Genomic DNA, 20,933 nt, shown 5'->3' on the forward strand with positions numbered 1-20,933 from the left:
TACAGCTATTAAAACTCCAATCCAGAAATGGGAAATTTATTTTTTAAAAGCTAGACCTACCTAACTTTTATTTACTCCTTAAAATGTAATCAGAAGATTCATGTACAACCTTGTTTCTTTCTTCCTCTCTGCCTGCTGATCTCTTCAACTCTCCTAAGTCAGGACCCTGGGACAGTGACCATTGGGTTCTGGTGCTGAGAGTGGAAAGGAGGGCTGGGCATGGTGGGGAAGGAGCTTTCCTGGCTGGAATGAATAGTTGTTGACTTCAGGTTGGCCAATACTTGCTGACGCAGGCGGACATAATCATTAGGGCATTTGCCTTCCGCCAAGTGATGACAGCAGCAAGATGGAGACGTTGGTTTGGGCTCCATGCCACCTGCCCAAGCTGGTGATGGCCACCCAGGACAGCTGATGGGGTTCAGCCTGGCACTGCCACTGCCCGAGGGACTAGATGAATTCTGGCTTGGACAGAACCTGCATCTCATGCCTCTCTGTTCTCCCTTGGCAGGTCATTCTGGAATCCCTTGATCTTTGCTCCCTAGAGAAAGTCAGAATGAGACAGCAAGGGGAAATCATTTGACCCAATGAAAAAGGAAGTAGGGATGTTAATAGACAATAGGCCCTGAGAATGTGTTAAGGATTAGACACTGTGATAAGTGCTTTACGTGTAACACCCCCTGCCCTCCTTCCCACTGGTCAGCACCACAAACCAATGGACAGAAAAATCACAGGCCAAAAAGTAGGCCTTGCTATCAGGCCCATTTTCAGATGACAAAACTGAGGCTTTTGGAAGTTAAATAACTTGTCCAAGGTCATATAGAGCTATATACCAGCAGTGGTAGGATTCGAATCTTAGCCACTGGCACCAAGCCCAGCCCTACACTATTCTACTATTCGGTCTCCTAAGGATTTCTCCACCCACCTCCTGTAGCTTGTGTAGGAAAATAGTGGAAAACAAAACAAAATAGCAGGCTGAGTGGGTGTGGGAAGGATCTAGCTGCAGTTCTGCCATACAGTATTCATACAATATCAAAAATAATGTCAGATTACTTCCTGAGCCTTGCTATGTTTTTCTGTCAAATGGGAATGATGCCTTCTGTCTTGCTACCACCACAGCATTGAACTGAGTCAGTTCATGTGAGGAAGCTTGAACAGAGGAAAGGAAAGTTGCTCCTGGAGGTGGCATGGTGTAGTAGAAAGAGCATCAGCCTGAGGCTGCATTTGAATTTGTCACACTAGCTGAAGGTCTCTGACTCTCAAGGGTTTTACCTATAAAATGGGGTTTCTGTGGCCCACCAGGGAGTTCTGGATGAGGAACGCACACATTGGGGTTAGAACACAGGGGCCATCAGTGTGTCTGACCCTGGCCAGAGCTCCCTTACCTGCCAGGGAAACAGAGGGAGCTGCTGAAGACACAGTAGATAAGGGGGTTGATGGCGCTGTTTAAGGCCGGCAGATTCTGAATGATCACAGAGGCATAGAAGCGCTCACTGGTGTCTGGAAGGAGGCTGAAATTGTCCAAGATATCGAAGAGGAAGTATGGGCTCCAACAGCAGACGAAGGCTGGGGAAGAAGAGAGCTGTTAGCATCATAGCAGGCCACAGCCAAGGGGTTTGACTCAGTTGGCCCTAACTGGAGCTTCATCTCGGAGGGTCTTTGGTACCTGGGATCTCTCAGAAATATTGGGGTTGGGTGTAGTGTATAGAAGAGTTTTGTGTGTTAACATTGAGATCATGTTTGCTTAAACACACACACACACACAGACACCTCTCATAGATAAATTTTGCAAACTGAGTAAATATCTTGGTACTTTTCTATCTGTAAAGAAGGGCCCAATTCCTACAGTTGCAGAGTCTTTACTGAAAGCCCGGGAAACTACTGGGTGTGGCCTTGGTCTCTCATCCAACATAGCAAAATCCTTTGCAGACTTTCTGGAAAAAGGCAGAAGAACAGAAGCAATTTAAACAGATGACAACTCCTGGTTTAAGGGTAAGGTAGGGGGAAGAGGTGGTACCCAATGTTTTCAAAGCACAGCTAGGCTTAATCACAGAGTCCTCAATTTTCTTTTCCTTCTCTAAGTTAACCACTCCAAAAAACATCACCCACCCAACACATGCCTCTCAATTGAATTGGTGTGGGAGACACGGTGATTTGGTTTGGCTCCAAGGAAATAAAAGCGAAATGGAGATCCAGCCTAAACACTTGGTGGGGGTGGGGGTGACAGAACACACACATTGGACCTCCCTTCTCTCTCTCCATGTCCTGTCTTCCCTCCTTGAATCCCCCACCCCCTTTTCTCATCAGAGAGGGAGAAGGCAGGCTTCTTTGATCACTTGCCTGTTGAGGTAAATTCACCTCCATAATTGTTTGACTGATGTGGTTTCTCTCCCGTGCATTGGCAATGTATTAAAGGGGAATGATTCAAACAGTAAAGACTAAGCTATCTGGGTTGTGGAGGGTTAACCTCCAGCTTTAATGGCTCTGGAGAATGGAGGGACAAAACTTGCTTTTGGGGGGCATTTTAAAAATATATGTGTGTGTGTGTGAGTGTGGTGGGGTTCTGTTTGTCACTGGGATGTCAGTTATTCTGCATGGAACTGCAGTCCCACCTGGCAAAAGCTTGTCCCATACCCCATACATCCCTTGATGGTCAACTGGACATTCATTTAGGGGAAAGTCCTAGTTATAATTATCCAAGTTTAAAAACCTAACATTGTTTCATATTTAACACATTTTAAGTAGATATGGAGTTTTCCAGAAATGGCATTCCTTGATATGCAGGCAAGATTACTTTGTTTTTTTTTTTTTTTTTTTTAGAAGGAAGGAAGGAAGGAAGAAAGGGAAACATCTTTAAACATTTTCTTGTTTTATTGTATTTTGTTTTTCCGTTTTTTGTTACATGGGCTGGGGCCGGGAATCGAACCGAGGTCCTCCGGCATAGCAGGCAAGCACTTTGCCCGCTGAGCCACCGCGGCCCGCCCCAAGATTACTTTGTTTTAATCTGGAATTTTACCAATGTTTGGTTCGCCTGCTCAGTAAATCAAGTCACCAATAGCAATACTGCTTATAATTTTTAAGTCTCTATGAAAATACTCCTGTGTTGGGCTTCATTTGTAGCTGGGACTGTCTAGGTATAAGCATTTGAATACTTCATTATTTCTTCTAGTGTGGCTGTGCCCAAGTGTTTGCATATTGAGATCCATATTATTTTATACTAAGTTATTTTCTTTCTATTCCTCATTTATATTATGGTTGGGACAGAATATTGAATTTTTCAGAATTATGGCAAATAAGTAATACTTTGCATACAGTTCATTTCAGGATGGCAATGAGGCCATTATAAAACATTTGCTACAGAAAGGGCCATATTTATCTAACAGGGCTAGTGAATAGGCTGGCCCTCTCTTGTCCCTCTGGCTCACTGGCTGAAAGGATACCCCAGGGCCTGGGCATGTGGTTCCTGCCTACAAAGGTTTGTTTTGGATCTGGACACATGTCTAAGCACACATTTTCCTGACTCAACATCAGCATGTATATTTGTGCTTCTGATGGTCTTGGAGGACAAAGGACTCTCAGACGTATCTCAGAAGGCTCCGAGAAAGGTTTTGGAGGGTTATATATGTTTCATCTCTAGTTTTGCCTGTAGGATGGTTTTTTGTGCCTATTTCACTAGATGAGACACACTGCATGTGGTCTGTTTGGCATTTTGCAGCTACATTTTTGGGAGGTGAGATTGACTGTTTTGGTGATTTAACATGCAGCTAACATGAGAAATATGCTTTCTCGGAGCTTTCAAGAGCTGTAAGAGGAACAGGGAGGGGCAGTATTTGAGCCAAAAGAGGTACTTCTTGTACATTCTTTCATTTCTTCATTCGACAAAAATTAATTGAACACCAAGTGTGTGGGGGACCAATTCTAGGCCCTGGGGGGCACTCTGAGGAGCACACCAGAAAAAGTCACTACCATCAAGGGTTTATTATTCTAGCTTGGGAGACAGAAAATAAGCAAATTAATGTATTTTCTATAATGTCAGGTACGGGTAGAAACTATGAAGAAAAATAAGTAAGACTAAAGACTAGAGGAGGGCCATTTTTCTTTTTTTTCTTTTTTTTTTTTTTTGGCATGGGCAGGCTCTGGGAACGGAACCTAGGTCTCTTGCATGGCAAGCGAGAATTCTGCCACTGAGCCACCATTGCACCACCTGAGGGCTATTGTTAAAAGTTTTCTGAAGAGATCTTTCTGAGGAGGTGGCATTGCTGGGGAACAGATCAAGGTGAGGGAGGAAGCCAAGACACCATCCGAAGGAAGAGCATTTCAGGCAGAGGAAACAGTGCCAGTCCCCAAGGTGGGGACAAACTTATATTTTGAAGGAACAACAAAAAGACTGTGTTTCTTCAAGAAGGACCAGAACAAAGTGAGCCAGGAGGAGAGTAGAGGGAGGGGAAGCTAGAGGCATGGATCACAGTGTCTTGTAAGACATGGAGAGAGAGTGGAATTTTATTCAGAACATAAGGGGAAGCTGTAGGTGGCTCGGCAGAAGAGTGATGCTCTCCAAATTTACTTTTTGAAAGATGGCTCTGACTGTTTTGTAGATAATAAGGAATAAGAGAAGACAAACGACCAATTCCAGTTTTCTGGGCAGAAGCTGGTGGAAGCTGCGATGAGGGGAGTAGTTGTGTAGATGGGAAAAATAGTTGGGTTGGGGATCTCCTTTGTTGGTTGGGCCTCCAGACCTTGCTGATGGACTGGGTGAGAGGCATAGAATCATGATAGATGACCCTTACGTTTTTGGTTTGAGAAATGGGGGGAAGATGGCGTCATTTACCGAGATGGGAGAAATGGAGAAGGGCACTTTTGCAGGGAGTAGGAGAGTATGATAAAGCTTCTGTGGAAGACTTATTAGAAATACATGTAGAGATATCAGGTAGAAATCATAGCTATCATTTCTAAGTAAGAAAATGTTTCAAAAAGGAGGGACTGATCAAATATTGCTTAGAAGTAGAGTAAGGGGGAGTGCCAAGATGGCAGTTTAGTGAGGTATGGAATTTAGTTCGTCCTTCAGAACAGCTACTAAATAGCCAGGAATAGTACAGAACAACTGCTGGGACCACATCAGTGACCAGACACACAGCATACCCTAGTCTGGACCAGCTGCGAGCCCCCCCAGAATCATGAGTTCCCCAAGCTGTGGCAGCCAGCACCCCTCCCCCACAGGTTGCTTCCCAGAGGGTAAAGGAAAGGGACTTTACTAGCAGCAGGGGCTGAGCACAACTAAGCTACAATTGTGGAATTAATTCACAAATTCTGACTACTGAAAATAGGCCCCTAGCTCAGCTGAACCTTGTCAAAGCAGAGGTCGCTGATTTTTGCCCTGGTTTTGAGGGGGCAGGGCTGATGGAAAAAGAAAAAAGAAAAAAAGAAACAGAGGTTTTTTGATCGGATAGCACATAATACTTGAAAGCGTGTGGGCCCTGAAGGAAAGGAGGGGGCATATAGGATCTGAACGTACACAAAGCAACATACCAACTTATGCTCTTGATTGGCAAACCTGAGGAATGGGGGTCCTTCTCTGAGAAGGATTTTTCTCTTTCTTTTTTGTGGCTGTGTTTCTACAAAGGTTTGACTGCCTTTGTGTAAAGGCAGTGCCTCTCAGGCTGCAACTGCCCCAGTCATAGGCAGAAACAAGCTTGTTTGAGAGCTTGTCTGGAGCCTGTGCCTACCCCAGGAGAGGGTGAGGCCCATCTCAGGTGGATTCCCTCCCTCAAGGAATTCAGACCCCAGGGTTTGGAAAACTGAAGTGATTAAAACCAGCCGACAACCTCTCCTCTGTCTTCACCATGCCCCCAGCACAGAGAGTCTGCTGAAGTTAAAGGTATCCATGATCTTATGCTGGTGGGAGCTGCAGGAAGAAAAGTGCCACATACTGGGCAGGACAGGAAAAACACAGAGTCCAGAGACTTCATAGGAAAGTCTTTCAACCTGCTGGGTCACATCCTCAGGGAAAACTGATGCAGGTGACTCTTTCCTCCTGACAGGAGACCAGTTTGGTCTGGTAAATCTGGCTGGAGTTTGTAATACCTAAGTAGACCCTCCTAAGGGTGGGGGTGGGAAAGCACCATAAAAGACAAGGCAAGAAACAAGAAAACAACAACTGAAAAATTCTGCTTTGTTAAACAAAACCTAAGCTAGAGGTTCAGAATAAGCTAAATTGAATGTGAAAGAACAGATAGACAACAAAGTCATCCAGCAAGAAAATCCTAGGTAAAAGAAGTGAAAACAATCTCCAGAATAAACTAATTAAGGTAATCAAATGCCTAGATGCCAACAAAAAATAATGAATCACACTAGGAAAATTGAAGATATGGCCCAGTCAAAAGAAAAACATGGAAAACATCATCAAAAATCACATCAATGAATTGAGGGAGGACATAAAGAAGGCAAGGAATGAACAAAAAGAAGAAAGTAAACATCTGAAAAAACAAATCACAGAACTTATGAGAATGAAAGGCACAGTAGAAGAGATGAAAAAAACAATGGAAACCTACAGTGTCAGATTTCAAGAGACAGAAGATAGGATTAGTGAGCTGGAGGATGGAATATCTGAAATTCAACAAGCAAAAGAAAATATAGGGAAAAGAATGGAAAAATATGAGTAGGGACATAGGGAATTGAATGACAGTATGAAGTGCACAAATATATGTGTTGTGGTGTCCCAGAAGGAGAAGAGGTGGGAAAAGGAGGAGAAAAACTAATGCAGGAAATTATCATTGAAATTTCCCAACTCTTATGAAAGACTTAAAATTACAGATCCAAGAAGTGCAGTGTACCTCAAACAGAATACATCCAAACAGACAAACTCCAAGACACTTACTAATTAGAATGTCAGAAGTCAAAGAGAAAGAGAGAATCTTGAAAGCAGCAAGAGAAAAGCAATCCATCACATACAAGGGAAGCCCAATAAGACTAGAAATCTCAGCAGAAACCATGGAGGCTAGAAGACAGTGGAATGATAAATTTAATTTCGTAAAAGAGAAAAACTGCCAACCAAGAATTCTATATCCAGCAAATTGTCCTTCAAAAATGAGGGAGAAATTAAAACATTTTCAGATAAGAAATCACTGAGAGAATTTGTGACCAAGAGATGGGCTCTGCAAGAAATACTAAAGGGAGCACTAGAGACAGAAACAAAAAGACAAGAGAGAGAGAGGTGTGGAGGAGAGTGTAGAAATGAAGACCATCATTAAAGGTAAATAGAAGAAAAATTAGATATGATATATAAAATCCAAAGACAAATGGTAGAAGAAAGTAATACCTGTACAGTAATAACACTAAAAGTCAATGGATTAAACTCCCCAATCAAAAGACATAGACTGGCAGAATGGATTAAAAAACAGGACTCATCTATATGCTGTCTACAGGAAACACATCTTAGACCCGTGATAAACATAGGTTGAAAGTGAAAGGTTGGGAAAAGATATTCCATGCAAATAACAACCAGAAAAGAGCAGGAGTAACTATACTAATATCCGACAAATTAGACGTCAAATGTAAAACAGTCAAAAGAGACAAAGAAGGACACTATGTATTGATAAAAGGAACAATTCAACAAGAAGACATAACAATCATAAATATTTATGCACCAAGTCAGAATGCTCCAAAATACATGAGGCAAACACTGAAAAGAGAAATAGGCACATCTACCATAATAGTTGGAGACTTCAATTCCCCACTCTCATCAATGGACAGAACATCTAGACAGAGGATCAATAAAGAAACAGAGAATTTGAATAATACAATAAATGAGCTAGACTTAACAGACATTTATAGAACATTACACCCCACAACAGCAGGATACACCTTTTTCTCAAGTTCTCATGTATCATTCTCAAGTATAGATCATATGATGGGTCACAAAGCAAGTTTCAATAAATTTAAAAAGAGTGAAATCATACAAAACACTTTCTCAGATCATAAAGGTATGAAGTTGGAAATCAATAATAGGCAGAGTGTCAGAAAATTCACAAATACATGGAGGCTCAACAACACACTCTTAAACAACCAGTGGGTCAAGGAAGAAATTACAAGAGAAATCAGTAAATATCTTGAGGAAAATGAAAATGAAAACACAACATATCAAAATTTATGGGATGCAGCAAAGGCAGTGCTAAGAGGGAAATTTATTGCCCTAAATGCCTATATCAGAAAAGAAGAAAAGGCAAAAATTCAAGAATTAACTGTCCACTTGGAAGAACTGGAGAAAGAACAGCAAACTAACTCCAAAGCAAGCAAAAGGAAAGAAATAACAAAGATTAGAGCAGAAATAAATGAAACTGAGAACATGAAAATAATTGAGAAAATCAACAAAACCATAAGTTGATTCTATGAGAAAATCAATGATTGATGGACCCTTAGCAAGGTTGACAAAAAGAAGAAGAGAGAGGATGTAAATAAATAAAATCAGAAATGGAAGAGGAGACATAACCACTGACCCCACAGAAATGAAGGAAGTAATGAGAGGATACTATGAATAACTTTATGTTAATAAACTTGACAATGTAGATGAAATGGACAACTTTCTAGAAAGGCATGGACAACCAACATTGACTCAAGAAGAAATAGATGACCTCAACAAACCAATCACAAGTAAAGAAATTGAATCAGTCATTAAGAAGCTCCCCAAAAAGAAAAGTCCAGGGCCAGATGGCTTCACATGTGAATTCTACTAAACATTCCAGAAAGAATTAGTACCAATCCTGCTCAAACTATTCAAAAAAATCGAAGTGGAGGGAAAGCTACCTAATTCATTCTACGAAGCCAACATCACCCTCATACCAAAGCCAGACAAAGATATTACAAAAAGAAGACTACAGACCAATCTCTCTAATGAATATAGATGCAAAAATCCTCAACAAAATTCTAGCAAATTGAATCCAGCGGCACATTAAAAGAATTATACACCATGACCAAGTAGGATTCATCCCAGGTATGCAAGGATGGTTCAACATAAGAAAATCAATTAATACAATACACCATATCACCAAATCAAAGCAGAAAAAACACGTGTTCATCTCGATTGATGCCAAAAAAGCATTTGACGAAAGTCAACATCCTTTCCTGTGGGAAACACTTCAAAGGAAAGGAACAGAAGGGAATTTCCTCAACATGATAAAGGGAATATATGAAAAACCCACAGCTAACATCATCCTCAATGGGGAAAAATGGAAAACTTTTCCCCTAAGATCAGGAAGAAGACAAAGATTTACACTATCACCACTGTTATTCAACATTGTGTTGGAAGTTCTAGCCAGAGCAATTAGACATGAAAAAGAAATGCAAGGCATCAAAATTGGAATGGAAGAAGTAAAACTCTCACTGTTTGTAGTTGATGTGATACTATGTGTCAAAACCCCCCAAAAACCATAGTGAAACCACTACAGCTAATAAATGAGTACAGCAAAGTGGCAGGTTACAAGATCACACTCAAAAATCTGTATTGTTTCTATACACTAGTAATGAACAACCTGAGGGGGAAATCAAGAAAAAAATTCCATTTGCAATTGCAACCAAAAAAATAAAATATTTAGGAATATATTTAACTAAAGTGACGAAAGACCTATGCAAAGAAAACTACAAGAAATTGTTAAAAGAAATCACAGAAGACCTAAATAAATGGAAGGGCATACCGTGTTCATGGATTGGAAGACTAAATATAGTTAAGATGTCAATTCTACCTAAATTGATTCACAGATTCAATACAATACTAATTAAAATCCCCAAAACTTACTTGTCAGAAATAGAAAAACCAATAACCAAATTTATCTGGAAGGGCAGGGTGCCCCAAATAGCTTAAAGTATCCTGAGAAAAAAAAAATGAAGTCGGAGGTCTCATGCTACCTGACTTTAAGGTGTATTATGAAGCTACAGTGGTCAAAACAGCATGGTACTAGCATAAATGTAGATATACTGACCAATGGAATTGAATAGAGTGTTCAGATATAGACCATCTCATCTATGGACAATTGATCTTTGATAAGGCAGTCAAACCAACTGACTGGGAAAGAACAGTCTCTTCAATAAATGGTGCCTAGAGAACTGGATATCCACATGCAAAAGAATGAAAGAGGATCCATATCTCACACCGTATATAAAAGTTAACTCAAATGGGTCAAAGATCTAAACATTAGATCTAAGACCATAAAACTGTTAGAAGAAAATGCAGGGAAATAGCTTATAAATCGTATAATAGGAGGTGGTTTCCTAGACCTTACACCCAAAGCATGAGCATTGAAGAAGGAAAGAAAGAAATGGGAACTCCTCAAAATTAAACATTTTTGTGCATCAAAGAGCTTAGTCAAGAAAGTCACAAGACAGCCTACAAAATGGTAGACAATATTTGGAAACAATATATCAGATAAGGGTCTAATATCCAGAATATATAAAGAGATTGTTCAACTCAACGACAAAAAGACAGACAACCTAATTACAAATGGGCAAAAGACTTGAACAGACACTTGGCAGAAGAGGAAATACAAATGGTCAAAAGGCACATGAAAAGATGCTCAACTCCTCTGGCTTTAGGGAAATGCAAATGAAAACCACAATGAGTTATTATCTCACACCCATCAGAATGACCATTATCAATAAAACAGAAAATGACAAGCGCTGGAGAGGATGTGGAGAAAGAGGCACAGTTGTCCACTGCTGGTGGGAATGTCAAATGGTGCAACCGCTGTGGAAGACAGTTGGTGGTTCCTCAAGAAGCAAGTATAGATTTGTCATATGACCCAGCAATACCATTGCTAGGTATCTACTCAGAGGACATGAGGGCAAGGACACACAAATGGACATTTGCACACTGATGTCTATAGCAGCATTATTTACAATTCCAAAGAGAAGGAAACAGCCCAAATGTCCATCAACAGATGCATGGCTAAACAAGCTGTGGTATATATATATGATGGAATATTATGCCGCTGTAAGACAAAATAAAGTTATGAAGTATGTAACAACATGCATGGACCTTAAGGACATTATGCTGAATGAGATTAGCCAGAAACAAAAGGACAAATACCATATGATCTCACTGATATGAACTGACATTAGTGAATAAACTTGGAGAATTTTCTTGGTAACAGAGACCATCAGGAGATAGAAATAGGGTAAGATATTGGGTAACTGGAGCTGAAGGGATACAGATTGTGCAAAAGGACTGATTGTAAAAACTCCAAAATGGATAGCACAATACTATCTAACCTTAATACAATTATGTCAGAACACTGAATGGAGCTGAATGTGAGAATGATAGAGGGAGGAGGCCTGGGGGCACAAATGAAATCAGAAGGAAAGATATACGGTGAAGACTGATATGGTGTAATCTAGGAATGCCTAGAGTGTATAATGATAGTGACTAAATGTACAAATTTAAAAATGTTTTTGCATGAGGAAGAACAAAGGAATGTCATTACTGCAAGGTGTTGAAAATAGATGGTAATTAATACTTAAAAGTTTTAACTTACATGTGAGACTAAAGCAAAAAGTGTTTATTTGGTACAAAATTTATATTTTGACTAGTGTAGTCCTAATATAACTTATGTGGCCAGCTTAATTGAACACCATAAGTACATGGAACCTTGAGTAGGGCATAAGATTTTGAAGGTTTGTCCAGAGTGATGCCCCAATAAATCCCAGAGTGATTTGAATAGTGAGTAAAAAAGTATTTGTAAAGTCCCCTTGGGGGAATGGTGAGAAAGGGGGAAAATTCAGCTTCCCTAAGTGGAGAGTTCTTGATATTCTCACAAGCAGTGGGGGCAACCAAAGCAAGAGGCTGAGTTCCCAATCTTGGGGTTTGTTCATATGAAACTTAACCCCACAAAGGATAGGTCAAGCCTACCTAAAATTAGGCCTAAGAGTCACCCCCAAGAGACCCTCTTTCGTTGCTCAGATGTGGCCTCTCTCTCCAGTCAACTCAACAAGCAAACTCACCACCCTCCCACTGTCTATGAGGGGCATGACTCCCAGGGGTGTCATGGCAACATGGGACAGAAATCCTAGAATAAGCTGGAACTCAGCATCAAAGGATTGAGAAAACCTTCTCGACCAAAAGGGGGAAGAGCAAAATGAGACAAAATAAAGTGTCAATAGCTGAGAGATTCCAAACAGAGTCGAGAGGTTATCCTGAAGTTTATTCTTACGCATTAAATAGGTATCACCTTGTTAATCAAGATGTAATGTAATCAAGAGGCTGGAGGGAACTGCCTGAAAATATAGAGCTATGCTTCAGTAGTCATGTTTCTTGAAGATGATTATATAACGATATAGCTTTCACAGTGTGACTGTGTGATTGTGAAAACCTTGTGTCTGATGCTCCTTTTATATACCTTATCAACAGATGAGTAAAATGTTAAAATAAATTTAGTAGATTGAAATGCTAGTGATCAATGAAAGGGAGGGGTAAGGGGTATGGTATGTATGAATTTTTTTCTGTTGTCTTTTTATTTCTTTTTCTGAATTGATGTAAATGTTCTAAGAAATGATCATGATGATGAATATGCAACTATGTGATGATATTGTGAATTACTGATTATATATGTAGAACAGAATGATCATATGTTAAGAATGTTTGTGTCTGTTTGTTGTTATAGTTTTAAAAAAATTTAAAATTAATTTAAAAAATTTTAAAAAATTAGATTAAGATGAAGATTGAGAATTGACAAGGTGTTGATAAGGGTGGTTTCACTTACTGATTATATATGTAGAATGGAAAGCTCACGTATTGGGAATGTTTGTGTTTCTTTCTGTAATTTTTTTTTTAATTAATAAAAAAGTTAAAAAAGAAAGAGTCACTTCACTGGAGTGATAGGAAAGAGAGCCAACTGAAATAGATTGCAGAGAGAAGGAGAGGTGGAAAGTGAAGAGAGGGTAGAGGATATATTCAACTTTCTTGAGCAGTGGTGCTACAAAATAGAGCAGTGAAGTGGGGCAGTCATTGGAGAGGCTCGTTGAGGAGATGTTGTAATATGCTTCTATGTGCTTGAACCAGTAAAGGGGAATATTTGTGGAAGATAGTGGAGATAAGTGGAGGAGCAAAAGGCATAAAGGAATGGGCTCCACGGCTCCAGTGAATAAACATGGCCTAGATGGAAGCAGAGGCATCTTATCCAAATGGATAGGAGAAAAGATGGGGAATATGGTAGAGATGTGGGTAGGTGGGAAGCTGTGAAGGTGGAAGAATGAGGAGGCTCTATATTCTGATTACTTGAGTTTTCCTAGTGAAATAAGAAACAAGGGCATTAGCTAAGAGTACCTAGCAGAGGGGAAGTTTTGAAGGTTTGCAAAGAACAAAATACATCAATGTGACAACAATAGTAGATGTTCTAGAAATACATGATTTTATGAAATGAGGTGACTTCAGTGGTTTTGAGAGTAGAAAAGGAAAAGTTTAGAACACAGGAGGGCAGAAGAGAGGGTAAGATGGCCATTAGGGAGGAATTGTAGTGACCCAGAAATGAAATTTTCAGAAGAAACGGAATGCCATTCTAGCTTCCCTTTGCTCATGAACTTCAGCCTTTGGGGCAAGTGTGTCTTAAAGGAAACAATGGTTTACCAGATGATTGGACTTCAGCTAGTTATGTTCTGATCAGACTTTTTCCAAATTATCCACCCATGGTCTTGATGGACAACTATATTCATAAGGTGATGGATTAGGAACCAAATATTGTCTTTTGAAGGAGTTGCAGTTGGAATGATGAGCTCCATATATCCTTTTTGTAATCAGACAAAGGCAGAAGTGCCTGTAGACAAAATTCCTTCCTTGTGTGGGCTTTCCTCCACCAGGTCCCTGGTGCACCTCTACTTGAAGGTTCACACAATTCTGCAACAGAGGAGGGATGTTGCTTACCAAGGACGATGATAATGCTATACTTGATGGCCTTGATTTTTGCCTTTGAGATGACCCCTCGGTTGTAGCTGCTACACAGTTTTCCATCTGTAGATGCAAAGGGAAATGGTAAAATGAAGTGCTCAAAATGTACAGTTTCTGTCTCTGCCAATAGGAACATCAAAACTTAGATCCATTGCTATCATATGGACAGGGCCCCACACATTCTGCTCACTTACTGCCCAGAAGGCCCTCTTTGGACACTTTTGGAGTGAAGGTGGCTCTGGGCTGGACTTTAGAAGTTGCTTTTAGTTTACAGTTTAATAGAAGATGCCAATGCCACAGCATATCCAGATCCTCTTAATTCAGATTGAAGCTGGAATTAGACCATGTGATCAGGGGAAATGAGGTCTGCTCTGTGGAGGGCTGTTCTTTGAATTTTGTACAATGCTGAGATACCCACCTGGCTACCTCATCAACCAAGGCAAAATCATTTTTCCTAGAATGGGATTTCAGGCCAACTCATTCATTTACCTCAGAAACTGCACTCTCAACCAAAGCTTAAGTTGGGGATATCCAAATAACCTTCCAAAATTGAAGCCTGGATATAGCTTTAGTCATCTGAGGGCTGTCATCTGATGGTGAGCATGTAAAGGATGAATCTAGAATCTAAGCTCAGTGATGACAGGGACTTTGCTTTCTTCAGTCCTGTACCAAGATTAATAAATATTCCTTGAGCAAATTAACACAATTCTCTTACTAGTCAAGAAGTGGTGGTAAAGCCAATGTTGATTAGAATGGGGGAGAATTCAGCATAATAGTGCTTAGTCAAAGGAGGGACTAAATGGCAAATTTGGGTATGAAAATGTCACATGCAGTGTCCCTTGACTTTGTGAAAGAGATTTTAAGTTGGAGCTTCTGCCAAAGATATGGCACCTATGTGGAAATGGTGGAAATTGCCCATCCTGTGGATGGATGCAGCCCTATCCGAGAGAGTACAACCAAGGGAGAGGGAAGGTAGCATGGCAGTGTTACAGGTTGAATTGTGTCCCCCAAAAGACATGTTCAAGTCTTAACCCCTGGTCCCGTGAATGTGACCTTATTTGGAAATCAGGTCTTTGGAGATATGATTAGTTAAAATGAGGCCAAATTGGGTTAGGGTGAACCCTAATCCTATATGACTGGTGTCCTTATAAGAAGAGAAAATTTGGATACAGACAGACAGGGAAAAGATGGAAGCAAGTATTGGAGTGATGCATCTACTGGCCAAGGAATGCCAAGGATTGCCAGCAAACACCAGAAGCTAGGAGGAGACAAGAATGAATTCTCTTCTACAGGAATCAGAGGAGCATGGCCCTGACAACAACTTGATTTTAGACTTCTAGTCATCAGAATTGAGAGAAAATAAATTTCTGTTGTTATATGCCTCCCAGTTTGTGATGCTTTGTCATAGCAGCCCTAGGAAACTCATACAAGCCAGATTCCAGTCCTAATCACCATCTCAGCAGGGTGGATTTGAGTAGGGCTCAGCATGCCAGCCCTAGGAAACTCATACAAGCTAGATTCCAGTCCCAATCACCCTCTCAGCAGGGTGCATTTGAGTAGGGCTCAACATGTCAGCCCTAGCAGTGTTGCAATGGCACTGGTCAGAGGCCCATCCAGATGCCTGAGTCCTTTATACACCAGAGAGACCAAATGCTATGCTCAATTGTCCTTACAGTGTTGTTCAATTTCACATTTGAAATTTTAATTCCCATGGTAATTGGTATGAAGTTTACCTTTGCGCTATTTGTACTGTCCAATCTCCATCGAATCAAGCTCGATCCAACAGGCATAGACCATCTACTAGGTGAAAGGGAGTGAATAAAAATAGTGCTACAGGGGCGGGCCGCGGTGGCTCAGCGGGCAAAGTGCTTGCCTGCTGTGCCGGAGGACCTCAGTTCGATTCCCGGCCCCAACCCATGTAACGAAAACGGAGAAACAAAATACAATAAAAACAAGAAAATGTTTAAAAAAGATGTTTCCCTTTCTTCCTCTCTTCCTTCCTTCTATCCTTCCTTCCTTCTCTCTCTGTCTTTCCTTTAAAAAAAAAAAAAAAAAAAAAAAAAAAAAAAAAAAAAAAAAAAAAAAAAAAAAATAGTGCTACAATAGTGTTCCTGTTCTCTAGGAATTTTCAGCCCAGCAGGAAAGATCATACAATCTACCCAAAGCACGTTGTGGTGAAGAGGCACAAACTGTCCTGTGAGCAGAGAAGAGAGCAACCAGCCCAGCTCTGTGTCACAGGAGGCACATGGGGCATGCAGAGGGCATCAACGAAACTTTAATGATGGGTGGGATTCCGAAAGACAAAGCGTGGTAAATAGAGGAAACATCCTCAGCCAATCTGGAGACAAGAAAATGTGGGGAGTGTTTGGATCGCAGTGAGTTTTTCTTGGCTGTCGCCTCAAAGTGCCTGGGTTTGAGAGTGGGAAGAACTGAGGCCAAATGGGAAGCCTGTGAATGTCTCTGCGAGGAGACTGTGTAGCACTGAAGATTTTCAGTGTTTTTGTAGCGTGAACATTTGTGCACTGGAAAGGAAAAACTGTTATTAGGAATAACAGGAGCAAGGGACATTTTAAGTGCAACGAACTGAAATGCTAAGTATAATTTATTTGTATTTCTTAAATTATACCCTGCAAGGCCATTCTTAGGCACTATTAGGGCCTGTCTGATTCATGGACTCACAAAACCTCAGTGTTGCAGGGGAGCCAGGCACCAAGAACATTTACAGCAGTGGTTCTGGGTGGGTGGGTGGGTGGGTGGGGGTGGGTTTGCTGCCAGGGTCTTGTGGCAGTAATTCCACGTGGCAATGTTTGGAGACATTTTTGGCTGTTACAACTGAGAGTGCTACTGCATCTGGTGGGTAGGGCCAGGGATGCTGCTAAACATCTTCAATGCAGACAACGCTCCTGCCCCCTGCCCCCCCAAAGAAAGAATTATGTGGCCTCCGATGTCAATAGCGCCGAGGTTGAGAAACCCTGATTTCCAGCGTGGTATCTGGGGAAGGACACAGGTGTCCGGATCAGAACTGAATCCACCTCCAGCTCTACCAGTTCCCAGCTATGCAAGCTTAGGCAAATTGCCTGAAACGCCAAGCCTCTGTTTCTCCATTTTAAAAAACGAGGTGTAGGACACTAGCTTGGTTATGAAGGGGATTAAACTTAAATAGTGTATTCAAGGTGCCAAGTCCCATGCTGGGAATGCCGGTTTCCTTATTAGTTGAGATGAATGAGGTTTTACTACTATTTCATGGGAATATGACCTCCCTTTATGGAAATGAATAGAAGATACTACTGTATTAGATCTCCTATTATACAATGTTATTACTAGTGTAGGAATAATACACAATAATAAATTATCAGAACGGGATTATGCCCATGTTGGGGAGGGGTAGCAAATAAAGAATATACCAGACCAAATTATTTCCTTTCAAAGTGCCCCCCTCACTCCCCCCCCCCCCCCCCATGCTGGTCCTTGGTAATAGCTGGCCCCTAAGCAATAAGTCTCTGAAGATTCAGCTGGTCTTTTAGGGAAGTCCACGAGAATGACATCTGTGCTCTGAGCCCTTTTTAATACGGAAACTGGCAATACCTTCCGCAAGCCAACTGGGTGACAAAATAGTCAAGTGCCTGCCCTCCCATCTCCCAATGAGATCAGTGAAAAGCGTCTTAAATCTGAGGACTCCAGGAAATGCAAAACTTCCAGTTTCTAAAGATGGTACTTCAAAAAGAGCTGAGCCACAAAATGCCAGTAATTTTCCTTTATTGGGAGATAAAAGGATTATTTCTGCTCAGGCCGTGGCGCGGAACTGGAGTGAGGAGCACTTGTATTCAGCCGTCACTGTGCATTAAAAGCGTGTGAAGCTACAAGGCGGCAGCTCCATTAGATTTGAGTCTGGAAGCAGTATGCTGCTTTATGCAGTTTTAGCTCAAGGGTACATCCTTGATGAGGGCCCATGCTGGAACTTTAGTCTCCAATGGCCAATTCCTGCTCCTCACCTTCCCAAATCTTCCAAGCCCCTCAGAGAGCCATGGGATTCCATGCTTCAGATGGGCTGAGCAGCTGGGGAGCAGCAATTGGTGGCAGGAGATTTTAAAGGGAGGCAGAATTTCTTCCTCAGGGGCATCCATCTGTGAACCTATAATGAGCACTGGTGATTTGCTTGCAAACAAGGAAGTCTAAATGGTAGTAATGGCCTCTTTATTTACAAATATAACCTTTAATGGCCCCAGAACTCATAGTTTTTTTTTAGTTCATTAGGTTTTTTTTAGCTGTGGGACCTTGGCTGTTTCTTTCTTAGGTTTTGGTGGTTTTTTGTTCACTCTTTAGTTTTCTGGCAGACCCAAGCAAGGGGTTTTCTCACAGCATTCCCGGATCAGGAACTCGATTCCATACCAGGCTTTCCGTGGGTCACTGCCACTGCGTGGGGGAGCTCCAGGTCACACCCACTCAGGCCTTCCCTTTGCCTGGACGCCTGGTTAGGATCCCTGGTGGGGAACGGTTTGCTCTGCTACCACACTCTAAGCCACTGTGGTGAGTTCCCTTCATTCCAGCGCATGCCTCTGGGCTGCTGCTTTGCTGTTCTGCTCTGCCTCTGGGGCCTCAGGTCCGTCCCTGCAGTAGGGACTGTACATACTCCTGCTCTGCTCAGGACAGCTGCTCTCAAAGTTCTTCAGGGAGTAAGTGCTGATGCTGAGGTAGACCTTATAACATTCCTGTGGTAAGAGGGCAGAGGCCCTATCAGCTGGAGTTCTCCTCGGTTGTGCTGTCCCAGGGGCCTGCTGCAGAGTAGCTTAAGCCCCCAGGCGTTTCTGCTTCTTCAGCTTCACGTCCGGATGTTCCCTCCCTAGATGCTAAAAGTGCTAGTCAGTGTGGTTAGGTTGGAATGTTCTTCCCGTGAGTGACCTAGCTGCTCTGATCCCTCCACTCCAAGTCCAGCTGGCCTTGAACCCCACCGCATTCTTCTTGATTTCACCCACTGCCACCTTTAACTTGTTCCTAAATGACCCAGAAATTTTGACGTTAGCACCCTCCTGCTGATTTGCCCTACTTCATTTTCTCCTTCATCTTTTTTTTCTCTCAGAGAACTTCTTGATCCCTGATTGCAATCTGAGAAGTCCACCCCACCCCATCTTCCATTAGCTAGACATGCCTGCATATGCCTGAACCTTCAATGTTCAAACATTTTGAGTTATTTTTTAAGGTTTTGAGTGCCAGGCAAACCAGTGGCCTCAGGTCAGTTTAAGGAAAGATCACCCAGCTCACTGGTTGGTCTTTTCTGGACCTCAGGTCCTCAGCTCAGTCTATACCAGGAATCCTGTCAGGTCTAAGTAACGGTGGTAGAGACAGGTTAGCTGTCCATTAAGCCTGTCCCTTTCCCCCTGCAAACACAGCTGGACTACATTTCACAGCCCCCCTTTCAGCAAGGGGTGGTCATATGACTAAGTTCTGACCAAGGGAACAGGGGAAGGACCAGTGCATACCATTTCTAAGCCTGGCACAGAGAAACCACCTGGGCAATCCTTTGTGCTCTCTCTCTCTCTCTTTCCCACCATTCCTGCCTGCTGGACATTGATGCTGAGGGAGATGTTAGTGTTCATGTGTTAAGATGGCAGAGGCTCCATCAAATGGAGTTCTCAATGAGGAACTGTGCTCCTTCAATTCCTTAAATTGAAATTTAACTGAGAAGAAATAAACTTCTGTTTTTTTGTAAAGGCTTGGTGATTTGGGGGGATTATCTGTTACAGCTGCTAGTGTTTCCATAACTAAAACAGAAATTGGTGCCAGATGTGCAATGCTGTCATAATAAAAACCTAAAATTTGAGGCACCACCTCACGAGCAGCAGCAGGTGGCAAGGAAGCTGATGTTAGGAGGCAGGAAACTGGAGGTCTATTCCATAAAAGCATCACATTTGAGGCCTGGGAAGGCAGACCATGTTACCATCTAGCCTGGATCTTAGGGGACAATGTTGGAAAACAACAATGTTAGTAGGGTGTATTGACGGTTACCAGCTGGGTTTAGCTAGGTGTCAGAAAAAAAGAGGTGAGTCAAACAAGACGTGGTTGACTTGTGAGCAAAAATGAAAGGGACTAGAGAAAGTCACAACATTTGGCATCTTGCAGAGCTGCAAAAACCAACTGCTTCTAGCCCTCAGCAAGACCAGATGCATGCTTTGCAGGGCCCAGCAAATGAAAATGTGGGGCCCCTTGTTCAAAAATTATAGAAAATTTCAATATAGTGACAGTAGAGCTTTAAACCACATGAAGGTCCCTTCTAAATGTGGGGCCTTGTGTGACTACACAGGTTGCCTGCCAATGACACTGGTCCTAGTCCCCATAGAAAAGCTATAGAATTGAGAGATTTGGAGCAGCAAAGTCCCATTACGATTCATCCCTGAGGCAAAGACAGACTAAGGACATAACTTCCCATCTGTTGTTTCAGATGGTCTCTAGCTAGGGTCCGTTAAGTTGTGAGCTGGGTATGGGGTGAGGGAGGAAGAAAAAAAACCATACCTGAGAATTATACTAAAAAAGAATTTTTGGGTATGGTTAGTAGCATATGAAATTGACTAGAAGCAAATAGGTTAGACCTTACTAAGCTTTTGAGGGGATTATATTGCCAAAGAAGCTGGGAGCTCTGTTAACACTTAGAATTACCTGACTGTTAAATTTTTACTAATCCTGCAGGTATCTAATTGAAGTTTAAATATGCATTTTCCAGAACCTTTTCCCCTTCTGTGGAATACCTGTTTGTATCTTGCCCAGTTTTTCCATTTTTTTTTTTTTTTTTTTTTTTTTTTAAAGGAAAGACAGAGAGAAGGAAGGAAGGATAGAAGGAAGGAAGGAAGGAAGAAAGGGAAACATCTTTAAACATTTTCTTGTTTTTATTGTATTCTGTTTCTCCGTTTTTGTTACATGGGCTGGGGCCGGGAATCGAACCGAGGTCCTCCGGCATAGCAGGCAAGCACTTTGCCCGCTGAGCCACCGCGGCCCGCCCCAGTTTTTCCATTTTTAAAAA

The 20,933-nt window shown here is 41.7% G+C and overlaps 1 protein-coding gene across 2 annotated transcripts in view; it reads right to left on the reverse strand.

Moving 5' to 3' along the window:
* Positions 1-447: 447 nt before the first annotated feature.
* The window catches only part of NPSR1 (neuropeptide S receptor 1), a 161,723-nt gene continuing 141,237 nt past the window's right edge, over positions 448-20,933 (reverse strand). For both annotated transcript variants that reach the window (XM_077162759.1, XM_077162750.1), the window contains 3 exons: positions 13,898-13,984; positions 1,383-1,563; positions 448-538 (listed from right to left, as the gene is read on the reverse strand). In XM_077162759.1, the coding sequence (XP_077018874.1) occupies positions 448-538; positions 1,383-1,563; positions 13,898-13,984 (359 nt within the window). The remainder of the gene's footprint in view (positions 539-1,382; positions 1,564-13,897; positions 13,985-20,933) is intronic.

Source organism: Tamandua tetradactyla, chromosome 1 (assembly GCF_023851605.1).
Source record: "Tamandua tetradactyla isolate mTamTet1 chromosome 1, mTamTet1.pri, whole genome shotgun sequence".
NCBI classification, from domain to species: domain Eukaryota; kingdom Metazoa; phylum Chordata; class Mammalia; order Pilosa; family Myrmecophagidae; genus Tamandua; species Tamandua tetradactyla.